Genomic DNA, 22,374 nt, shown 5'->3' with positions numbered 1-22,374 from the left:
TAAGAAATTCACAGCGACGCTTTTGGGTCTCTCGTGATAAATCAGGAAATATCTGCACTTTACAACCCATAAATTCTTTCTGTTTATTTTTAAAGAATAGTTTTAACAACCAAACTTTATCAATAGAGAGAGCTACTGTTACAATCAAAGTACTTGGTTCTATAGCCTCTTTATCAGATTTTTCCAATAACTCCGATACATCCAATAATCCTTGGTCCAACGACTTTTTTAGCAATTTAATCTTATTAGGTAAATAATAGACTCGTGATAAAGGAGGTAATGAATCTTCTGAGGCCCCCAAAACTTCAAGAAAATATCTTTTAAACATTTCTCTAGGTGGTGTCAATGGTAGCCTAGGAAAGTTAATTAATCTTAAGTTATTGTATCTGGAGTTGTTTTCCAAATTCTCCATCTTTCTCCTAAGATTTATATTATCTTTCATTAAAGTATCCTGTAGTTGTTTAGATGATTTAATTTCCTGTTCAATCTTTTGAACAGAGGAATTAGAGGCAGTCATTTCATTTTCCAGTTCTTTAAGTTCAGTAGAATGTTGAGACAGTTTCCCCTCAATTGACTGAAGTTTGGGACTTATGGTCTTCACTAGTCTGGCCATAAGATCCCATAGTGAATCCAGAGTTACTTCTGAGGGTTTTTCCAAAGAAATTAAAGGTAAAGAAGTGTCATAGTGCTCACCGTCCAGTTGATTAACTTGTCGCTGTCCCTGAAGGCTGACTTACCTCTCCTAAGATGATTTTTCCTCAGCTTCTTCAAAGGAGCTCATATCCATGAGAGCTCCTGTCAGCAGGCTCTGTGTTGGACTAGTTGCGTCAGGGGAAGGCAAGGCCCCAACATCCGGGGTTCCCTTACCCCTTGGAGAGCTGCTTAGCTGAGGCTGCAGGGGCGGCGCCCTAATGTCGGGGCTCAAAGATGTCTCCAATCCCGGAGGAATCACCACGGCCTCGCTGACGCCACTACTCCTCTGCGGGCCTCCCTCCGACGGCAAAAATGCTCCCTGCATCCGTCTGAGGAGTTCCCCGATATCGCCGACCGCGGGGGTGGCAGTGGGCCGCGAGGTACTAGCGGCACTACGGCCCCTCCGTTTAGGCATTGGGTAGGTGATGTAGCCGCTAAGAAATTATTGTTAAGAGAAAGTCCTCAGAACGGCTCCTCAGCGTGTCTAGCCTGACGCCATCTTGGATCCCCCAGAAACAATATTCTATACAATTGTCATTTTATAAATACAAATAATACAGGGCAAAGATCAACAAAACCCCTGTCTCCCCTCCCCTTCACATATATCCCCTCTACTATCAAGAAAACTGAATAAGCCAAATTATTACAGAATGCTACACAAATATCATGTAACAGAATACCACAGTCACACGTGACAGGAATGGTGTTAGGGGAGTGGAACTAGGGCAACTGCCCCCTGGTCAGAGAGAGCCCTAAGCCAGCTGGAAGCTAAAGAAGCACTGCCTGGGCTTTGCACTCCCCAGTTATGTCTAGCAAGATACATATTTCAAATCTGATATATTTGAATCACAAGATAGAAATAAAATTCTTTTTTTTTACCTTTTGTCGTCTCTGGTTTCTGCTTTCATTGCCTTTTCATTCTCTTCCAGCCAGTGTCTGCCCTAAAAACATAAGAATTGCCACTGCTGGGTCAGACCAGAGGTCCATCATGACCAGCAGTCCACTCACACGTACCATGGCCCAATACAGTGGCATGATAACCTTCTCTGTCTCTTCAGTCCAGCATCTGCCCCTTCCATTCACTGTCTGTCTTTCCCTGCCATCTCTCCTCCTGCCCCCCCCCCAATTTGGTCTGGCATCCATCATTTTCCTTCTGTTCTCCTCATGGTCTGGCATCTCTGTCCTTCCCTCCCCCCTGTGGTTTTTAGCATCTCTCTCTTCTCATTTCCTCCACTCAGATCTGATATCATTCTCTGCTCTCTCTTCCCTTTTCTTCTCTGGTCTTCCTTCTCTATTTTCTGCCTCCATCTAAATTAAATTCTTTCTTACTATTTAGTCCCGTTTCCCTCTTTTCATTGTGTCTACTCACAGCTTGTCACCCCTTTCCCTCACCCCTCCATTATCTTACTATTTTCTTCCCCCTTTATTTATCTCCTCCTTCCATCCAGTATGTGTTCTTTCCCCACTTCCATTCAGCATCTGCTCTCCCCTCTCAACTGACATCCATCTGCTTTCTGCTCTCTCTCCCTTCTTCTCATTCCATCATCTGTCCCCTTCTCTCTCTGATCTCCTCCATTCCATCATCTGCCCCTTCTCTCTCTCTCTCCCCCCCCCAACTTCCATCATCTGCCCCCCTTCCCCTCACCTTTGCGGGTCACTTTCTTTCACCTGAGGGTGGCTCATGTCAGAGGGGAAGCTTTGGCTGAGCAGAACCGCTTGCAAGGAATAGTGGAACTTACTTGATTGATGTCGATGCTGGGGCCCGTTGCCGTTTGAAGGAAAAAAAAAAAGGGACCTGCAAAGGCGAGAGGAAGGGAAACCTCCAGGACAGCTGCTCTTTGCCCTCCTTCAGCGGCCCAACAGCGGCAGCTCTGTGTACTTTTAACATCGGCACAGAGCTGCCCCTAAGCAGTAGTTTAGTGCGGTTTCATGAGGCAGCCTCGGGGCCTTTGCTAGGCCGGCCCGCTTCGATGATGCGATGTGGGCCGGCTTAGCAAAGGCTCCGATGCTGCCTCATGAAACCGCGCTAAACTACTGTTTAGGGGCAGCTCTGTGCCGAAGTTAAAAGCACATAGAGCTGCCGCTGGTGGTCTGGAGGTGCGGAGACAAAGCAGGAGGCAAACGCGGTGGAAGACAGGAGTCCCGGCACAGCGACTGCAACAGGAAGTTGCAAGTCAGCTGATGCCGGCCTTTCGTTGCGGCGGGGACCGAATCCTTTGCGGACAGGCAAGATTTTTTTGAGGACCGGCACCGGTCCGCGGACCGGCGGTTGAAGAACTGTGATCTAGATTATGATATGCCCTTCACCCTTTAAAGCAGCGGTCTCAAACACGTGGCCCATGGGCCGCATGCGGCTCTCCAGGTGCTATTTTGTGGCCTGCCGTCTGGACGCGATCAAAACAGCATTTCTCTTCCCCCTTCCCTTCCTTTTGGAGCAGCAGCGTGTCTGGCAGGCTCAGTCGATCGTTCCATTCAAAGCCGCGGGTTGGCGGCTCCTCGCGCTATCCACTCCTGCATCGGAAGCCTCTCTGACATCACAAAATCAGAGAGGCTTCAGACACAGGTGCGGATCTCGTGAGGAGCCGCCACCCCAAGCTTTGAACAGAACGATCAACTGAGGTGCTCCATAAGGAAGAGAACGGAAGGGGAGGGGAAAGAGAAATGCTTCTGCTGCATAGGAAAGGGGGACCCTAGGGAAATGCTGCTGCTGTACAGGGAAAGGGAGAGGGAGGGAAAGGGAGAGGGAGGGAAAGGGGAAGAGAAATGCTTCTGCTGCACAGGAAAGGGGGAAGGGAAATGCTGCTTCTGTTGCTGCTGCACCCAGTTGGGGAAAGAGAGGGAAGGAAGGAGAAGGAAGACAAGGGAGAGCAGAGGAACAAGAGAAGCCAAGTTCATGGGAGGGAGGGAAGGAAAGGAGATATCAGACCATGGAGGGGGAGGGAGAGATGCCAGGGCATGGGGGAAGGGAAGGAGACAGATGCCAGATGAGGGGATAGGAAGGAAGGAGGGAGGGAGAGAAAGGAAGGAAAGAGATGCCAGACCATGGAAATAGGACAGAAGAAGAGAGAGATAGGAAGGGAAGGTAAGACATGGAAATGTAGATTTTGAAAAGAAAGCAGAAAAATTGAACATTAAGTTAATGACAAAGATGGATGCAAGGCAGAAAGTGAAGACGGAGAGAAAAACAGTCAAAGGACAAGAAGGCCCTGGAAACATAGTTGAAAGCACAGAAAAATAAAGTCACCAGACAACAAAGGTAGGGAAAATGATTTTATTTTCAATATAGTGATTGAAATGTGTCAGTTTTGAGAAAGAAAAGATATTAAACTTTAAATGTGAGGGCTGCAGAAAAAATAGAGTACTTGGAGGGCCGCAGAAAAAATAGTTAATGTCTTATTAAAGAAATGACAATTTTGCATAAGGTAAAACTCTTTATAGTTTATATATCTTTCCTTTTAACTGTTAAAGAAAAGTTTTATAAACTATAAAGAGTTTTACCTCATGCAAAATTGTCATTTCTTTAATAAGGCATTAATTATTTTTTCTGCGGCCCTTCCAAGTACCTACAAATCCAAAATGTGGCTCCACAAAGGGTTTGAGTTTGAGATCACTGCTTTAAAGTATACCTTGCAGTCAGTTGTAAGATACTGAACCTAGTTCATCTCTTCAAACACAAACAAGTATCATAATTACATTCTTTCATTCTTTTTTTATTTATTATTCTAAGGCCTTCAGAAGTGCCAGTTTGTTAACCAACGGCCTCTTTTACAAAGCCGTGCTAGTGGCTGCTGCGCGGCAATGGCCCTGAAGCCCTTTAAAGCTCTATGGGCTTTGGGGCCATTAGCGCAGAGCAGCTGCTAGCACGGCTTTGTAAAAGAGGCCGCAAGTATTTCAGTGGCTAAAAACATTTGTATGGCATTGGCCTCCACATTAGGCCCGTGAATTTTACTTAATCAACTCTTCAAAAGTGCTCAGTGCTCTATTTTCTATCAATTTCATTAAATAATAATAATAATAAGTAATTTCATCAACGACCTCTTTTACAAAGCTGTGCTGCAACAGCCCCGAAGCCCTTTAAATCTCTATGGGCTTCGGGGCCGTTAGCGTGACTTTGTAAAAGAGGCCATAATAATAATAATAAGCATATAAAAATATAAAACATAATAATTGAGTAGGTTACACACTTAGAAAAAAGAAAGAAATTGTGATACACATTTTTTGATTAATAGATATTGTTTAGGATGATAAAAAAAGAGCTTATATTCAATTTGTTGTAATGATATCAAATATAGGAAAAATGTTAATATTAATTTGATTGCTATTATTTGAGTAACCCAACATTTTTCTATGCAAGTTTATACATGGGTTAGATGTCTTTTTTTAAAAAACGTAGCTTGGTTTTTCTTCTAACTTGGTAGTAACATAGTTACCGACAGGTCTACAGCAGTTGGGTTTTAGGATTGTAAAACCCGATGCAAAATAGCCAAGCAGATGTAAGTGAATCAATCGCTTGGCTATTTTGCATGGGGTTTTACTAATTTGCATGGCCGGATTGAAAAATGGGCAATTGAGGGGAAAAACACGCAGTGGGCCGTTTTGTGAATCAGGTCGGTTAGCAGCGATTGTTACTAAACCTGTGAAAACAGGCTTAATAACGATCACTGACTTTAGTGAATCTGGGCCTTAGAAGGAAGTGCAACCAGAGACTGGGAAAAGATTAGAAAAATAAAATCACCAGACAACAAAGGTAGAGAAAATGATTTTATTTTCAGTTTAGTGATTGAATTGGGTCAGTTTTAAGAATTTATATCTGTTGTCTATATTTTGTACTGTTCAGGAAGAAATGAATTTATTTCTGTTTCTCTGGTACTGTTTTGTATGTAGAGTCTGGTATCTTAGGGTTTTGTTGGTATATATTAGTACTTTTAGTTTGTGGTTTTGTATTTACATAGGGGTTATCTGTATTCTGCATAAGTGAGCAAGGCCAGATGTTCTGGTAGGAATGAACGTTGAGAGAACTTAAAATTTCCATACGTTTTGGATTAAACTCAAGACAGAATATCCTGAGATTGCCTCAAAAGTACTTGAAAACCCTGCTTCCTTTTTCAACATCCCATCTTTATAAAGCGGGGTTTTCTGCAGTGACAGCAAGCAAAACAAGATTACAGAGTAGATTAGACATAAGGAACATTCTTAAGGTGTCACTGTCTCCCATCACCCCAGATGGGATCATCTAGCTGCAGGGAAACAGACTCAGGGCTCCCACTGATTCTGCATTATGGTGAGTTGTATTAATATATTGTATATATTACAATGTAAATAATATTAGAAATAAAGCACATAATATAAAATGTAACAATTAAATTTACATTATATAGTTTGATTATGCGCTTGAATCACCCCTCCCGATCCGTGGAAAAATTGTCTTACATGAAAGTGGTCCATGGTGCAGACAAAGGTTGGGGACTGCTGCCTGTTTTTGAGCTTGTTTGGAGAGAGTTTCATTGGCCTCTCACCCTGACATTTCCAGGTTTTGGAAGGGAGCAGTGTGGTTGCGTCTGCCAGTGTATCTAGCTTGTCCTTCATGGAACCTTAATCTCGTGCTGAGGGCCCTGAGTAAGGCTCCATACAAGCCTTTGCAGGAGGCCACACTGACGGCCCTCACAGTAAAGATAGGCTTCCTGGTAGCCATCGTTTCAGCTACAAGAGTTTTGGAGATTCAGTCCTTGTCATGCAGAGAACCATGCCTCAGAATTATGGAAACGGGAGTGTTTTGCGTACGGTTCCCTCTTTTCTGCCGAAGGTGGTGTCAGTGTTCCTTGTGAATCAGAAAGTCCGACTGCCAGCATTCCAGGCCACAGGCATAAAGAAATAGGACAAAATACTATCATGGCTAGAGGTCAGAAGGGTTCTCCTTTGTTACCTGGAGGTGTCCAATGATTTTAGGCTGTTGGATCATCTTTTTGTTGTAACAGACTCTGAACACAGAAGAAAACTGGCCTCAAAAGCCTTGATTGCCAGATGGATTCGGGCAGTTATTTCCTCTCTTATATGGTAAAAATCCACCAATTTCCTTGAAAGTGTATTCCACCGGTGGCTTCTTCATGGGCGGAGCTTGGGATGGTTTTGCCCATGGAGATTTGTAGGGCAGCTGTGTGGTTCACACTACACACATTTACTGAGTTATACAGATCGGATGTAGCAGCACAAAAGGACATCTATTTTGGGTCCACAGTGATAGCAGCAGGCTCTTCTATCCCACCCTAGGCTTGAGATACTGCTTTGATACATCCCACAGGTTCAGGACTCATGTGCATTTTTCGCTGAAATGGAAGATTAGGTTCTTACCTTGATAATTTTCTTTCCAGTGCAATAGGTGAGTCATTCTAGACAAGTGAGTTATCTCCCAATTGCCTCGAGCCATGTGCAGAAGGAATCCACTCTGAAAATTTTCTCAGATTCTCCTCTACTTCACTGGGAGCTTTACTGCCACCTGTAGTTTTTCCCTTCTGCACACGAGCCTGAAGGAGTGTTTCTGTTCTGCTCTCCCCTTTTTCTTATTTACTTCAGTGTTTTTTTTACCCTTTTCAGGGATTTCTTTGTGCTCAGAGTGTTTTCTTCAGCTCTGTCTGTGTAGAGAAGAAGCAGACTCCATTCTGCAGCTTACAGGCCGAACCCTGGTGGTACCTGCTGGCCAGCTTGCATTTGTTTCTTTGGACTCAGAGTCATTCTCAGCATGTGACAGTGATTATCTGGTTCCAGCTACTGTAAGAGAGCTGAGGCAGGCTGCAGCACTTTTCCAGCACAGGTCACAGTGAGTAAGGCTGTCAGCCTGTGAGGTGAATGGGGTGGGTTCAAAATTTCAAGGTTTTTGAGGTTTTGCATGTCCCCCTGTGTTCCCCCACTTGAAAAATCCTAAAATTGACATTTTTTAACTTTGCTAACTGTTGAAAATATCGTGATTTTGGTACAAATTTCTTAGCGGCAGCCATCTTGGATTTTAATGATCTTTCTTTTCACTTTCAAAACTGTAATTTTTACCTCAAAATGGAGTCCTTGGGCCCTTCTTCTTCAAATCTTTGCCAGGATTTCGCAAATTTAGCACCTCCAGAGTGATCTTTCATCACGTTTCATGTGGCACTGCCTGGAGAGGCGGCTGTGCCATGCTTAACCTCTCCCCTGCCTAAGCAGGTGAAAAAACGGGTGGCCATTTCTTTTTCTCAGGGCTCAGTAAGGCAGAATGTTCCGCATGAATGGATGTGGTCGCTCGGCAGTCCAGAAAATGCAAGGTCAAATCATCTAAGGGTGACTGCACTCCCCAGGGACTGGAAACCTCGGAATTTATTAAATATTTGTGGAATGCATAAGTTTTGTATTTGGAGTCGGATGACAGCGGCTATCTCGGGAAACCCTTGAAAAAGCGTAATAACGCGAAACATATCGGGTTTGGCTCCCAGATTGGCGGATGCAGAGATAAGTACACAGTACTATAAATAAGCAAATAAAAAGGGAATGGCACATAGCACTTTAAATGCATATTGAGACATAATTAAAATTATTTATGCTTAAATTATTTATGAATGCGGAATAGCCAATGATGAAGGTCACCACGTAATTCTCCCCACAAGTGCAAACGGTAAAGCGGTGGAGTGTGGGACTGAGGCTTCCACATATAGCTATTGGAGAATTCTTTAAGAGGTTTTGAATATCTAGTCTTTGTTTGCTGGTAACTTAAAACTTAGGCACCTGTAATGTAGGCCATGGTTTTAAAGGCCCCCCTTATAGGCGTCTAAGTCCTTTAGAGCAGTGTTCTACAACCGCTGGTGCGCGGGCTGGTGCCAGTCCACAGAAAATTCCTGCCAGTCCGTGCAGGGCCGGCGAGATCATGGGGAGCCTCCGACAGTGGTTTCTCCCCTCCCAGCAGCTCTTAGTACTTGCCAGCACAGCAATTCACTTTGGCAGCTTTGGGGCTTTTGCTGAGTCACGGCCCGCCTCTGATGATGCAACTTCCTCTTTCCTCAGAAGCGGCGAGACCCATCAACGGACTCAAGGCTGCCTTAGTGAATCGCTGTGCTGGCAAGTACCGAGAGCTGCTGGGAGGGGAAATAGCCACTGTTGGAGGCTGGGAAGCTGCCGGACAAGGGAAAATAAAGGGACAGCTGCTACTGGACCTGGAGGGAAGGAGAAGGAGAGATGCTGCTGGGAGGTGATGGAGGGAAAGGAGACTGGGAAGCTGCTGGACAAGGGAAAATAAAGGGATAGCTGCTACTGGACCTAGAGGGAAGGAGAAGGAGAGATGCTGCTGGGAGGGGAGAAGGGAAAGGCAAGGGAAGAGAGTTACTGCTGGACAGGGGGAGGAGGGAAGGGAGAAGAAAAAAAAGGAAGGAAACAGCTTGCAGGGAGATTAGAGGAGGGGAAAGAGTCAGGGTGGAATGGAGAGATCAGATGAGGGAAAGGGGAGAGGCAGGAATGAGAAAGTAGAAAGATTGATGCTGAGAAGGGGGGTCAGCAGAGAAATAAGCAGGGAGAGAGCACAGGCTGGATGGAAAGGTGAGAGTGGCATAGAAAGAAGACATATACCATATGGAAGGGGGAGAGGGCAGACAGTGGATGGAAGGGGCAGATGCTGGATTGAAGAGACAGAGAGGGCATATGCTCGAAGGAAGAGAGTGAAAAGAAGATGAAAGCAGAAACCAGAGACAACAAAAGGTAAAAAAAAATAATTTTATTTCTATTTTGTAATTAGAATATGTCATATTTGAAATATATATCCTGCTAGAGCTGGTGTTAGACATAACTGGGGACTGCAAAGCCCAGGCAGTGCTTCTTTAGCTTCCAGCTGACCTAGGGTTCTCTCTGACCATAGGGCAGTTGCCCTTTGTTGCACTCCTCTAACACTATTCCTGTCATGTGTGACTGCAGTATTCTGTTAGCATGATATTTTTGTGTAGCATTCTGTAATATCTGGCTTATTCAGTTTTCTTGATGGTAGAGGGGATATATGTGAAGGGAAGGGAGACGGGTTTTGTTGATTCGTGCTCTGTATTATTTGTATTTATAAAATAACAATTGTACAGAATATTGTTTCTTTTTATACTTTAATAAAATACATTCAATATAAAATCATAACTGAGGCTTGTGCAGATGGGATCAGATGGTTTGTGGGGACCGAGCTTGCGGAGACGGGGTGGAAACGGGGTTTTTAAATGTCAGTCTTAGTAGTTTGCTGGTCCAAAAAATAATTCTTTTATTTCCGCCGGTCCATAGGTGTAAAAAGGTTGAAGAGCACTACTTTCGGGAATCATGCCTAGCAGCACCTAAGACCTCTACCCCTAAACACACCTACTTTGGAGTTAGACGCTATGAGATAGTTGACTGTCTTTTTGGAGAATTTTGCCTAAGAAGATAGACACCTATCACACAATTTTTCTTTTTTCAATTATGAGCTTGTTAAAGCTCATAATTGAAGCCAGTTTACTAATTAAGATAGGTGCCTATCTTTAGGTGCCTCATAGAATTTTCCTCAAAGGGCTCACATGCTAATCATATGTGCTAATTAGTGCATGGTACACTAACTGATGAGAACTGGCATGCCCCCTTTGCCATAAAACTGAAAATATTTTTAGCACATGATTTGAGTATGCTAATCTCAGACTACCACAAGACCTGTCACAGTGAGCTCTTTTTAAGCTGTGATAAGGGCCTAGTAGAGCTTACCACAGCTTAGTAAAAGGACAGCTTAGTGATGTTTTTGTTGTGTGCATGCCATTAATGTTGTATTTCTTTCTTTTGCAGCAAGTATTTACTTTGACAGAACAAGGTTTGCTTGGTGCTCCTATTCGATACATCTGGCAGAAAACATTAGGAAATTACATTGCTGTTACAGGGTGAGTTTAGAATAAGTATTATGACCCACTTTTGGATGTTTTGGTAGAGCAGTAATTGACAAGATGTGACAGCAATTCATTTTAATTGTCCCTTAAACATATTTCTCTTTCAGGTTTTGTATAATCTGATGGCTAGATGCCATACTAACTGTTACTATATAAAAAACATCCGCTCAACACTCCAAGCTGTTACATCACTACAATTAACGTTACTAGGTAGCTTTAAACTCTGCCGTGGCCTCGGAGGTGATTCGTTACACACAAACATGCAGTCCGTGATTTACCTGAATTGTCATAGACTCACTTTATTTTATTTTAAATTTCCAGTTAAAAAAAAACTTTTTATGTCAGTAAATTGGACCAGAAAGCCTGTCCTGGGCCATGTTTTACTCACGCTGTATCAAAGGCTGGTCCCAGAAATATTGTAAGACACCCTTTTTTCCGTTTGGTTGGGTTATTTTTGGAACTTTCACATCACAAAGTTCAAGACTACTTGTCATTAAAAATGAGTCAAGGATGCTTCTGAAAGGGCTTTTTTTGTACCAATGTGCTGCCTACTTAAAGGTTATAGATTTTACAGTGGATAATAAGCATTATCCCAGGACAAGCAGGCAGCATATTCTCACATATGGGTGACGTTATCCACGGAGCTACACAAGCATTCTTGCTTGAACAACTTTAGAAAGTTCGCAAATGACTGCATGCACGAGTGCCTTCCCACCCAAAGCAGGGTGCACATCTCTTCTGTTTTCGTTTTTCTGTGGAGCTAAGAAGTCGACTTTTCTAATGCTCTTCGGTTTCATAGCCTTGCCTTCCCGCTCAAGTGTATATTTTCTTTCTAATTTTGTTTCTTTCTTTTAGTATTGTTATTTTGGTTAAAAAAAAAAATCTAAGACTTTGAGTTTTTGTTTCCCTCATGGACGACGAGGCCTCTTTACACTGCCTCAGTCTCGGATTAAATTTTGGCTGTGGTGGTTTCCTTGTCGATGTCCTATTTTTTGGGGAATCTTCACTTCTTGGACTATGTCGCAAGTCAATATGGTATTGAGTGTATTCATACTGACTTTCCTGTGACCACCTTGCACGAGGGTTGCATCTCATCCTTAACTCCCTCTTTGGATGAGACGCGACACTTCAAGTACCGGTGAGCAGACCTCATAGGTACTAGTGTCTTACATTGAGCACCGATATCGATGCTGATTTCAATGGTGTTGATGTCCATACACTGCTGTCCATGTACCAATGTCCGTGGTGCCGATGACTATGCACCGATGTCCATGTTGTGACAAACCCAAGTCCATTTCTGGCTTTGTCCCAAGAATAGGGAGGAAATTCACTATACCCCGATGCAGGAGAGCTGATCAAGTTGAAATTCAGACTACAGAATTAGCAGATTGTATCAGATGAGGAATGGCAGGAAAAGGACAGGCAGGAAAGCTTTACCCAGTTTAAACTTGTCCCTGACACTGTCAGGGGATTACTACCATTCCAGCAGCCTGACCCTGTAAGAGCCAGGGCTAGAGAGAAACCTATATGGAATCAAATGGAGCAAGCTAGTGGGTGGAGAACCCTTCCCCCACCCAGGCTCAGGGGGAATGTCTCTCCACAGCTTAAAATGAGTCAGTTCAGAGTAGGAAGGGGAGAGAGGCAAGCTGAAGCTGACGAGAGCCAGGAAGAGAGTAGGATTCTCTCTCCCCAGCCAGAGGTGAAATCCAATCTGGTGAAACAGATTGGCAAATGGCAGATGCAGAGGAGATGTTTTCTTCCTCTGAAATTTGTGAGCAGGACCAGGGAGAAGCCATGGACATTCAGGAGAGTCTGGTAGGAACTGAAACTTTTCCAGTAGCCATGGGAATGCAGTGAAACGTATGTATTTTTGTTTTCTGCTTTCAGACTCTGAGCCACAAAATAAGCTGTGTTTTTCCTTTGAGGAGAGTTTAGTTCCTCTCCTAGAAAACTGAACTGTGAATTTTTTGCTTTAAAGCATTAGTTTTGATTCAAACCAGTGGTTGTATGTTTTTCCCTGCTAGCAGCCAGATTAGGCAATTACGTTCCTCTCTCACAGCTGTGGGTAGTTGCTACAGCAACGTTTCAGAAGGAAACATATTTAGAATCTCTGCACTTAACCAGGACAGTTGCTCCGAATCCAACTTCTCTACATGTTGGGCTGTGATAAGTTTTACAGTACCTGTGTTTCTGAGCACTAGCTCTACTTATAGAGAGACTGCTTATGTAAAGAAAGATTATGCTGAACTGAAGCCTTGTGATAATCTTGCCTGCTTTGCTACCCAGTTTGCTGGGAGGTTTTTTTTTTTGTTGTTGTTCATTATCTGGCTAAGTACTGGCAGTGCTCCTTTTGAATGAACTGCTGATTGAATGTTGCAAGCCTAAGATACATCAATTAACTGCTCTGGTGAAGAGAACTGTGCTTTCCTTATCAACAGCAGAAGATGAATTCAGAGACTAGTGGGATAATACACATCTACCAGCAGGTGGAGATAGAGAACTGAATAACAGGTGGTCCCATTGGTTGGCATGCTCCCTGTATCCTCTATCTCCCAGCAGGTGATGGTCGCTTTTCCACTAGCTCCTGGATTCTGGCTGGATTGTAATTTCCTCTTTTGTTGAGAATTTTTTCTCTTCAGGAAGATAGGGGTGTTTGGCTGAACGGTGCCAACTTTGGGAGGTACACCTGGGCCTCCCCAGGTCCCTGCTCCACCCTCCTCTCTGGTGGATTGAGGCTTTTTTCCTGGTCCTGTATTTTTCTTCTTTCCCCAACAACAACAAAAAAAAGAGGGACCAGAGTGCTGTTGCTGGATGGTCTTGTCCTGAGAGTTCCTGTCTGCAACTACCAGCTTTAGCAACGGTTGACTCGGGTAAGGGCTTATTTTCTTACTTTGTGCATTGGTGGTTAGGTCTGCCGGTTTGATTTTGGAGTTTTCTCTGACATGCGGTGTGGTGAGTTGTCTGCCAGTTTTGGGTTGCTCGGCGGTGTGTGCAGTAGGAAATGGCGGCAGAGGCAGTTAAACGGTGTTCCCACTGTGGGAAGCGGACTACACCATTGGGCCTCTGTTTGGCCGGTTGTGCCGACGCCGTGGGGGAAGAAATACAGAGTGCGCCAGAAGTTTCCCGCACGATTGATTGATGTTAGGCAGGCTTCTCCTGCACTCGCGGCTGCCGCTGTTCCACTTCAGTGCATGGCGGCAGCTGTACCGGTGGTCAGCAGTGTTTCTTCTTCTCCTGCCTTTGTGGGGCCGGTTACTGGGCAGGGGAATCTTTTTTCGTCACCAGCACAATCGATACCGATGGGGTTTACCTCGGAGTTCATTATGCTGATGCATAAGGCATTTTTATTACAGACCTCTCAGCCTGTGCGACAATGGGAGGGTAATTTGGACCAGTCTCCCGTGCCTCATGTCAGTAGGCCTCCCTTAGAGTCTCTGGTGGCTAAAAGGCGAAGAGTGGCGTCTGTGGGTGGGGATGACCCTCCATCAGGCTCCGCCTTGTCTCTGGATATTCCAGACTCCCTGGAGGATGGCGAAGTGGCGGATTTAGAGTTTGAGGATGCGCTGTCTAGAGAGGTGGATGATCCTACGGCGCTCCGTCTTTTTCATAGAGAAGAATTACCATCTTTTATTTCCAAAGCACTGCAGGGCCTTCATATCTCTCAACCGGATCCGCAAGCGACGGGATCGGCTAATAGTCTGATGGCGGGCACGAAAAAGCCTGTGAAGGCATTCCCGGTCCACAATGCGATGCATGAGCTTATTTCTCCTCAATGGGACACTCCGGAGGCTTGTCTCCGTGTGGCGAAGGCTATGCGCCAGTTGTATCTTGTATCTCAGGACGAGCTGGACAAATTTAAGAACCCCAAGATGGATGCTTTAGTGGCTGCAGTTACTAAAAGGACTACTTTGCCAGTTGAGGGTGGTATAGTGCTCAGAGACATTCAGGATTGGAAGATTGAATCTTCGCTAAAGCTGTCCTTTGATGTCGCGGCGGTTACTTTGCAAGCGGCGGTGTGCAGTTCCTATGCAGCACGGGCTTGTCTGCAATGGGCGCAAGGTATGGCGGATACGATGATGGAGACGGGGATTGCTGTTCCTTCCAACCTTCCTGATTTGGAAACTTGTCTTGCGTATGTGGCAGATGCCCTCTATGATATTATTCGAGCTTCGGCGAAGCAGATGTCACTTTCTGTTGTTTCTCGCAGATCCTTGTGGCTCTGTCACTGGGCGGCGGATGCAGCTTCCAAGCTTAGGCTCATGAGGCTTCCTTTTAAGGGTCGCTTGTTATTTGGGGATGATTTTGATAAATAGGTAAAGGATTTTGGTGATACCAAGACTCAGCGGTTACCGGAAGATAAGCCTAAAGCTCCTTTAAAGTCTTTGTCTGCCAGAAATCGTTTCAGAGATGTTAAAAGATATAGACCTGGGAATCCATCCTTTCCACTGTCTTATGGGTCTTCCTATAATACTAGGCCTAGGTTTCCACAAAAGTCTTCCTTTCGTCCTACAAAACCCCAGGCTGCCCAACCCGCCCAGACCCCGGCCTTGCGTCCTTCCCAATGACAGGAGGTGGGCTCCCTCCGTTGTGGCCCTTGGGGGTTGGCTGTCTTCCTTTCTGGAGGAGTGGGCCTAGATCACGTCCGATCAGTGGATCTTGGACATTATTCAAGAAGGTTACAAATTAGAATTTTCCACTCCCGTCACAGATTCTTTCTTGGTCTCCCCTTGTTTAGGGGCTGCCAAGAGAGAGTCAGTACGGAGCACTCTTCAGGTTCTTTTGGAGATTGGGGCCGTAATTCCGGTGCCCCCGGAGGAACGGGGGCAGGGACGGTACTCCATTTACTTCGTTGTGTCCAAAAAGGGGGGTTCGGTCAGGCCAGTCTTGGATCTCAATAGGATCAACCACTTTCTTCAAGTCAGGCATTTCCAGATGGAAACAGTGAGGTCGGTCATAGCGTCTGTTCAGCCAGGGGAATTCCTTACGGCTCTCAACTTCAAGGAAGCTTATCTGCACATTCCCATCTGGTCGCCGCATCAGAAATTTCTTCGTTTGCAATCCTGGGACAGCACTATCAGTTTCACGCCATGCCGTTTGGCCTTGCCACAGCTCCTTGGACATTCTCAAAGGTCATGGTTGTGGTGGCGGCGTTCCTTCGCCAGGAAGGAATTTGGGTACATCCTTATTTGGACGACTGGTTGATTAGGGCATCTTCGATGCAGGACAGTTTGTCAATGACCCGAAGGGTGTGATCTCTTTTCTTCAATCCTTAGGGTGGGTCATCAATTTTCCAAAGAGTTCTCTTATCCCGTCCCAGTCGTTGGAACATCTGGGGATGCTGTTCGACACGAAAGTGGGGAAAGTGTTTCTTCCCAAAGACCGGGGAGTGAAGTTGCAGTCTCAGGTTTGCCTGCTTCTCCAGTCGCCCAGACCGAGAGTGTGGGTTTATGTGCAGGTCCACTGCAGCAATCGCTTCTCTCTCGATGGTCCCCAGTGTCTCAGGATTACACTCGTCGTCTGCAATGGACGCCTCCAGCATCACGCAGCATGGCTTGGTGGCTCAGCGATTGCAATCCGTTCAAAGGCATGCCTCTGGTGACTCCGGCATGGACGATAGTTACCATGGATGCTAGTCTGTGGGGTTGGGGGGCTCACTGCCTTCAATCCTCAGCGCAGGGTGTCTGGTCTCTGGAGGAAGCTCAGTGGCCCATCAATCTGCTGGAATTGAGAGCAGCCCAGCTCGCGCTCCAAGTGTTCATGCCCATGATTCAGGGCCGACCAACAAGGGTTTTTTTGGACAGTTTCACAGCGATGGTGTACATCAACAGGCAGGACGGTACCCGAAGTCCTCAGCTGGCAAACGAAGCCATGCTTCTCCTTCAATGAGCAGAACTTCATCTTCCTCTGCTGTCAGCGGCACACATTGCGGGTCAAGACAATGTTCAGGCGGACTTCCTCAGTAGACATCTTCTAGATCCCGGAGAATGGGAACTCTCCGATCAGGCATTTGACCTCATAGTGCAACGGTGGGAGTCTCCTGGACATGGACCTCATGGCCTCGTCGAACAATGCGAAGCTTCCTCGATTCTTCAGCAGACGCAGGGAGCAGACGTCAGAAGGGGTAGATGTGTTGGCTCTTGCTTGGCCTCCGAGTTGTCTCCTTTATGTGTTTCCTCCGTGACTGATGATAGGTCGTGTGTTGCATCGCATAGCTCAGTTTTATCCCAGGACAAGCAGGCAGCATATTCTCACATGTGGGTGATGTCATCCACGGAGCCCAGACGCGGACAACTTTTCAAGCAAACTTGATTGAAGATTCAAGCTTGCTATGCTGCACCACGCATGTGCATGCCTTCCCGCTCCACTAGAGGGCGCATCCCCACCTCGTGGTCCTCAGTTCTAAAGTTTCCGCGCAGCCAGAAGCCCTGATCTTTTGTTCTCCGTGCGAATTGCCTTCTAGCACCGCGGTTTTGTTGTTTTCTTTTTTCAGAGTCGCTGTGCTCTTTCATTTTCGGTTCTACACAAAAAAAAATAAATTTGATTGTGTTAGGCATCCGGAGGCCCAGCTGTCGCACCAGTTGCTGCTGGTGGAGTCCTCGCTTAAGAAATCTCACCCTTCCCAGATTTCTGCGGCAGTTCCCCCGGGGCGCGAGGGCCGTACTCTTGATAAGTTTGGACAGAGGCTGTATCAGAACTCGATGATAACCAATCGCGTTCTGAATTACTCCTTTATTTACACCTCTTATCTCAGGCAATTGGTGAAATCCCTGCCCGCCTTCCAGGAGGTTTTGCTGGATTCTCACCGGGACGAATTTGGGCAGTTGGTCAAGTCCCTCTCTCAACTGCGTCTTTATCTCTTTCATGCCACCTATGACGCCTTCGAGCTCACCTCCAGGGTCTCCGCGTTCGCTGTGGCCATGCGCCGGCTGGCGTGGCTCAGGATCGTGGACATGGATCCTAATCTTTAGGATCGCCTCACTAATCTTCCCTGTGTGGGCTCGGAGCTCTTCGATGACTCCATCGAGGCGGCTATGAAGCGCCTCTCGGAGCACGAACAGTCATTTGCGTCTCTGGTGAGAACTAAAGCGAAGTCTGCCCCTCCCAAGACCTATTGGGCTCCGTCCCGGCGGTACCCTGAGAAAACAACTCCGGCTTTCTCGAGGCCGCCTCCTCGACACCCGCCTCAGCAGTCCCGTGTGCAGCAAAAGCCTCAAGCGCCGGTGGCGTCCAAGCCCGCGCCGTCCTTTTGACGGTCTGAGCGATTGGGGGTGGGCCCCCTCCGTGCTGTCATCGGCCCATCTTCCCATCGGGGGTCGTCTCCGTGCATTTTATCCCAGTTGGACACTTATAACCTCGGATGCTTGGGTCCTCAATGTCGTGGCGCACGGTTACTCTCTCAACTACCGGGAGGTTCCTCCCGGCGTGTGTCCTTCGGGCTGGGCCCAGTTGGACCTATTGTTATCGGAGGCCCGGGCCCTTTTGCGTCTCCGGGCGGTGGAGCTTGTTCCCCCTCGTCAGCGGGGCCGGGGGTTCTATTCCCGATACTTCTTGGTTCCCAAGAAGACCGGGGACCTTCGTCCGATCTTGGACCTCCGACGTCTCAACCGGTACCTTGTTCGGGAAAAGTTCAGGATGCTCTCCCTTCCGGTTCTGTACCCGCTGCTCGACGAGGGGGACTGGATGTGCTTCCTCGATCTGAAAGAGGCTTACACCCATGTTCCGGTGCATCCCGCCTTTCACCAGTTCCTGCGCTTCCGGGTGGGGGAGTTGCACCTTCAATACCGGGTCCTCCCCTTTGGGCTGGCTTCGTCCCCTCGATTCTTCACGAAGTGTCTCGTGGTTGTTGCGGCGGCCTTGCGATCCCAGGGCCTTCAGGTCTTCCCTTACCTTGACGACTGGTTGATAAAGGCGCCGTCGAGGGAGGGGGTTATTGCAGCGACCTGACAGACTATTACCTATCTTCAGTGTCTGGGGTTCGAGGTAAACTTCCCCAAGTCCCAGCTGTGCCCCTCGCAGTCTCTGCAATTCATCGGAGCCGTGCTGGACACGGTTCAGCTTTGCTCGTTCCTGCCTCAGCCTCGGCGGGAGGCTCTTGTCAGACTGTGCGAGCAGGTTTCCCTAAAGTCCTGGGTCTCAGCCAAGCAGATAATGGTCCTCTTGGGTCACATGGCCTCCACCATTCATGTCACGCCGTTCACCCGGTTACACCTTCGAGTTCCTCAGTGGAGCTTGGCGTCCTAATGGCGGCAGGATCGGGATCCGGTTTCCCGTCTCATTGCGGCGACTCCTTCTTTGAGGCGCTCGCTTCATTGGTGGACCGTCTCTTCCAATCTTTCCAGGGGTTTGCTCTTTCTCGCTCCTCCGCATCGCAAGGTCCTGACTACGGACTCGTCGGAGTATGCGTGGGGGGCGCATCTTGACGGTCTTCGGACCCAGGGAGCTTGGTCAAAGGCGGATCGCCGCTGTCACATCAATCTGCTGGAGCTTCGAGCCATTTACTTGACGGTAGTGGCTTTTTGTCATCTGCTTCGGGACCAGGTGGTCCTCGTTCGCACGGACAATCAGGTGGCGATGTATTATGTCAACAAACAGGGGGGCACAGGGTCCCTGTCTCTTTGCAGGGAGGCCCTTTGCCTTTGGGATTGGGCGTTCCGCCACAACATCTTTCTTCGTGCGGTTTACATTCAGGGAGAACGCAAATGTTTGGCGGACAAACTGAGTCGTCTCCTGCGGCGCACGAATGGTTTCTTCATTCTCAGACTTTGCGTCAGGTGTTCGAGCGCTGGGGGACTCCTCAGGTAGCTCTGTTTGCTTCCCCCCTCAATCACAAGTTGCCTCTCTTCTGTTCTCGGATATACTCGCGGGATTGTCTCAAGGCGGATGCTTTCCTCCTGGCTTGGGAGGGGAAGTTCCTTTACGCGTTCCCACCCTTTCCTCTGATTTTGAGAACGCTAGTACATCTCAAGTCGACTCATGCCGATCTGATCCTGATTGCGCCTCGGTGGCCTCGGCAGCCCTGGTTCTCCCTGCTTCTTCAGCTCAGTGTCAGGGAGCCTCTTCTTCTGCCTGTTTTTCCTTCTCTGCTGTCTCAGAGTCGGGGGTCACTGTTGCATCCCAATCTGCAGTCTCTACATTTGACAGCTTAGTTCCTTTCCACCTGATTCCTTCTCTTCAGTTGTCCCAGTCGGTGCGTGATGTTTTGGAGGCCTCTCGTAAGGCTTCTACACGGCAATGTTATTCCCAGAAGTGGACTAGATTCACTTCCTGGTGTGCTTCGCATTCTATTCATCCTTCGTCAGCAACTTTGTCTTCAATTTTGGAATATTTGCTTCATTTGTCCCGTTCTGGCCTTAAGACAAATTCTGTTCGAGTCCATCTTAGAGCGATTACTGCCTTTCACCAGCAGTTTAATGGCAAGCCCATTTCAGTTCATCCTTTGATTTCTCGCTTTATGAGAGGGCTCTTGAATATCCATCTTCCTCTCAAGCCTCCTCCTGTGGTTTGGGATCTCAACGTGGTTCTTGCTCAGCTAATGAACCCTCCGTTTGAGCCTCTGGATAAGTCTCACCTGAAGTTTCTTACTTGGAAGGTGATCTTTTTGCTTGCGCTCATCTCTGCTCGTAGGATTAGTGAGCTGCAGGCTTTGTTAGCGGATCTGCCTTTTACTGTATTCCATCATGACAAGGTGGTTCTCTGCACTCATCCTAAATTCTTGCCCAAGGTGGTGTCTGATTTTCATCTCAATTAGTCCATTGTACTTCCTGTCTTTTTTCCCAAGCCACATTCTCATCCTAGAGAGGTGGCGTTGCATACTCTTGACTGTAAGAGGGCGTTGGCTTTCTATCTTCAACGCACTCAGTCTCATTGGAAGGTTCCTCAATTGTTTTTGTCCTTTGATCCCAATAGATTGGGTCGGCCGGTTTCCAAGCGCACCTTGTCCAATTGGTTGGCGGCTTGTATTTCCTTCTGCTACGCTCAGGCTGGTCTCGCGCTGCAGGATCAGGTCACGGGACATAAGGTCCGAGCAATGGCGGCTTCTGTCGCTTTCCTCAGGTCTACGCCTATCGAGGAGATCTGCAAGGCTGCCACTTGGTCTTCGGTTCTTACCTTTACCTCACACTACTGTCTGGATACTTTGTCCAGGAGCGACGTCCAGTTTGGCCAGTCGGTTTTGCGTAATCTGTTTTCCTAAATTGCCATCTTCCCACCATCCCTTTTTTAGTTGGCTTGGAGGTCACCCACATGTGAGAATATGCTGCCTGCTTGTCCTGGGATAAAGCACAGTTACTTACCGTAACAGGTGTTATCCAGGGACAGCAGGCAGATATTCTCGCTACCTGCCCTCCTCCCCGGGGATGGCTTCTTTGCTGGCTATGTGAACTGAGGACCACAAGGTGGGGATGCGCCCTCTAGTGGAGCGGGAAGGCATGCACATGTGTGGTGCAGCATAGTAAGCTTGAATCTTCAATCAAGTTTGCTTGAAAAGCTGTCCGCGTCGGGGCTCCGTGGATGACGTCACCCATATGTGAGAATATCTGCCTGCTGTCCCTGGATAACACCTGTTACGGTAAGTAACTGTGCTTTCCGGCACGGTGATCCTGGTGGCTCCGGATTGGCCACGTCGTCCATGGTATGCAGACCTGGTTCATCTGTCAGCAGGCGGTCGGTTGACGTTTCCGGTGACTCCGGACTTGCTTACTCAGGGTCTGATCAGCATGGAAAATCCGTCCCACTTTGGTCTTACGGCCTGGCTCTTGAAAGATCGCGGCAGAGATGTAGGGGATATTCCGAACAGGTTATTTCTACTCTTCTTCAGGCGAAAAAGAGATCTACCTCTGCCTCGTATGCTCGAGTTTGGTGGGTTTTCGATTCTTGGTGTGTTGCTCAGGGGCTGTCGCCTTTCCAAGCTTCTCTCTCTACCATTCTTTCTTTTCTTCAAGAAGGAGTCACCAAGGGTTTGGCTTATAATTCTCTGAAAGTTCAAGTGGCCACTATTGCTTGCTATAGGGGCCTGGTGACTCGTTATTCCTAGCGTCGTAACCTGATATCGTTCGATTTCTCAAAGTGGTTCAACATATTTGGCCTCCCATTAAAAAGATCTGTCCGGAGTGGAGTCTTAAGGTTGTCCTTGGGGGGTTGCAAAAGCCGCCATTTGAGCCGTTGACAAATGCTTCTCTGAAGGATGTGAGGTTGAAAGCGATTTTTCTGGTTGCTATGGCTTCAGCCAGGCGGGTGTCTGAGTTACAGGCGTTGTCTTGTAGAGATCCCTTTTTGAGGATTTCGAATTCCGGGGTGTCGGTCATGTGAACCAATCTTCCTTCTGGCTTTCCGGAAGGAGGACTGGGGGAAGCGTTTCTCTTCTCTGCGTTTGCTGGATGTTCGTAGGATTCTCTTGCATTATCTCCAGGTTACTAACGATTTTTGCCGTTCCGATCACCTCTTTGTGTTGTTCGCGGGTCGCCACAAGGGTATGGCGGCATCCAAGGCTTACATTGCTCGATGGGTCAAGGAAACCATTGCTTCCGCATACTTGATGTCGGGTAAGCGATTGCCGGACAAACTTCATGCTCATTCCACTAGAGCGGTGTCTACTTCTTGGGCGGAGTCCAGAGGTTTTTCTTTGGAGGAGATTTGTCATGCGGCTACTTGGTCTTCTTGGAACACGTTTTCGAAGCATTACCGGTTGGATGTGGCGGTGCGTGCGGAATCGGCTTTTGGGGCTTCGGTTATTGCGGAGGCAACGTTCGCTTTCCACCCGGATTGAGGATTGCTTTGCTGCATCCCACTA

The 22,374-nt window shown here is 47.2% G+C and overlaps 1 protein-coding gene across 6 annotated transcripts in view; it reads left to right on the top strand.

Annotated features, from left to right (window-relative positions):
* WDR19 (WD repeat domain 19) overlaps window positions 1–22,374 on the top strand; it is a 435,717-nt gene that overhangs the window by 21,736 nt on the left and 391,607 nt on the right. For all 6 annotated transcript variants that reach the window (XM_033947370.1, XM_033947368.1, XM_033947367.1 and 3 more), the window contains one exon: window positions 10,489–10,580. Coding sequence is in view for 3 of the 6 variants with exons in the window: in XM_033947367.1 (XP_033803258.1) it covers window positions 10,489–10,580 (92 nt within the window). In the remaining 3 variants the exon portion in view is untranslated. The remainder of the gene's footprint in view (window positions 1–10,488; window positions 10,581–22,374) is intronic.

Source organism: Geotrypetes seraphini, chromosome 1, assembly GCF_902459505.1.
Source record: "Geotrypetes seraphini chromosome 1, aGeoSer1.1, whole genome shotgun sequence".
Taxonomy (NCBI): domain Eukaryota; kingdom Metazoa; phylum Chordata; class Amphibia; order Gymnophiona; family Dermophiidae; genus Geotrypetes; species Geotrypetes seraphini.
Note: the sequence above shows the minus strand (reverse complement) of the source record. Positions and strands in the feature narration are given on the sequence as shown.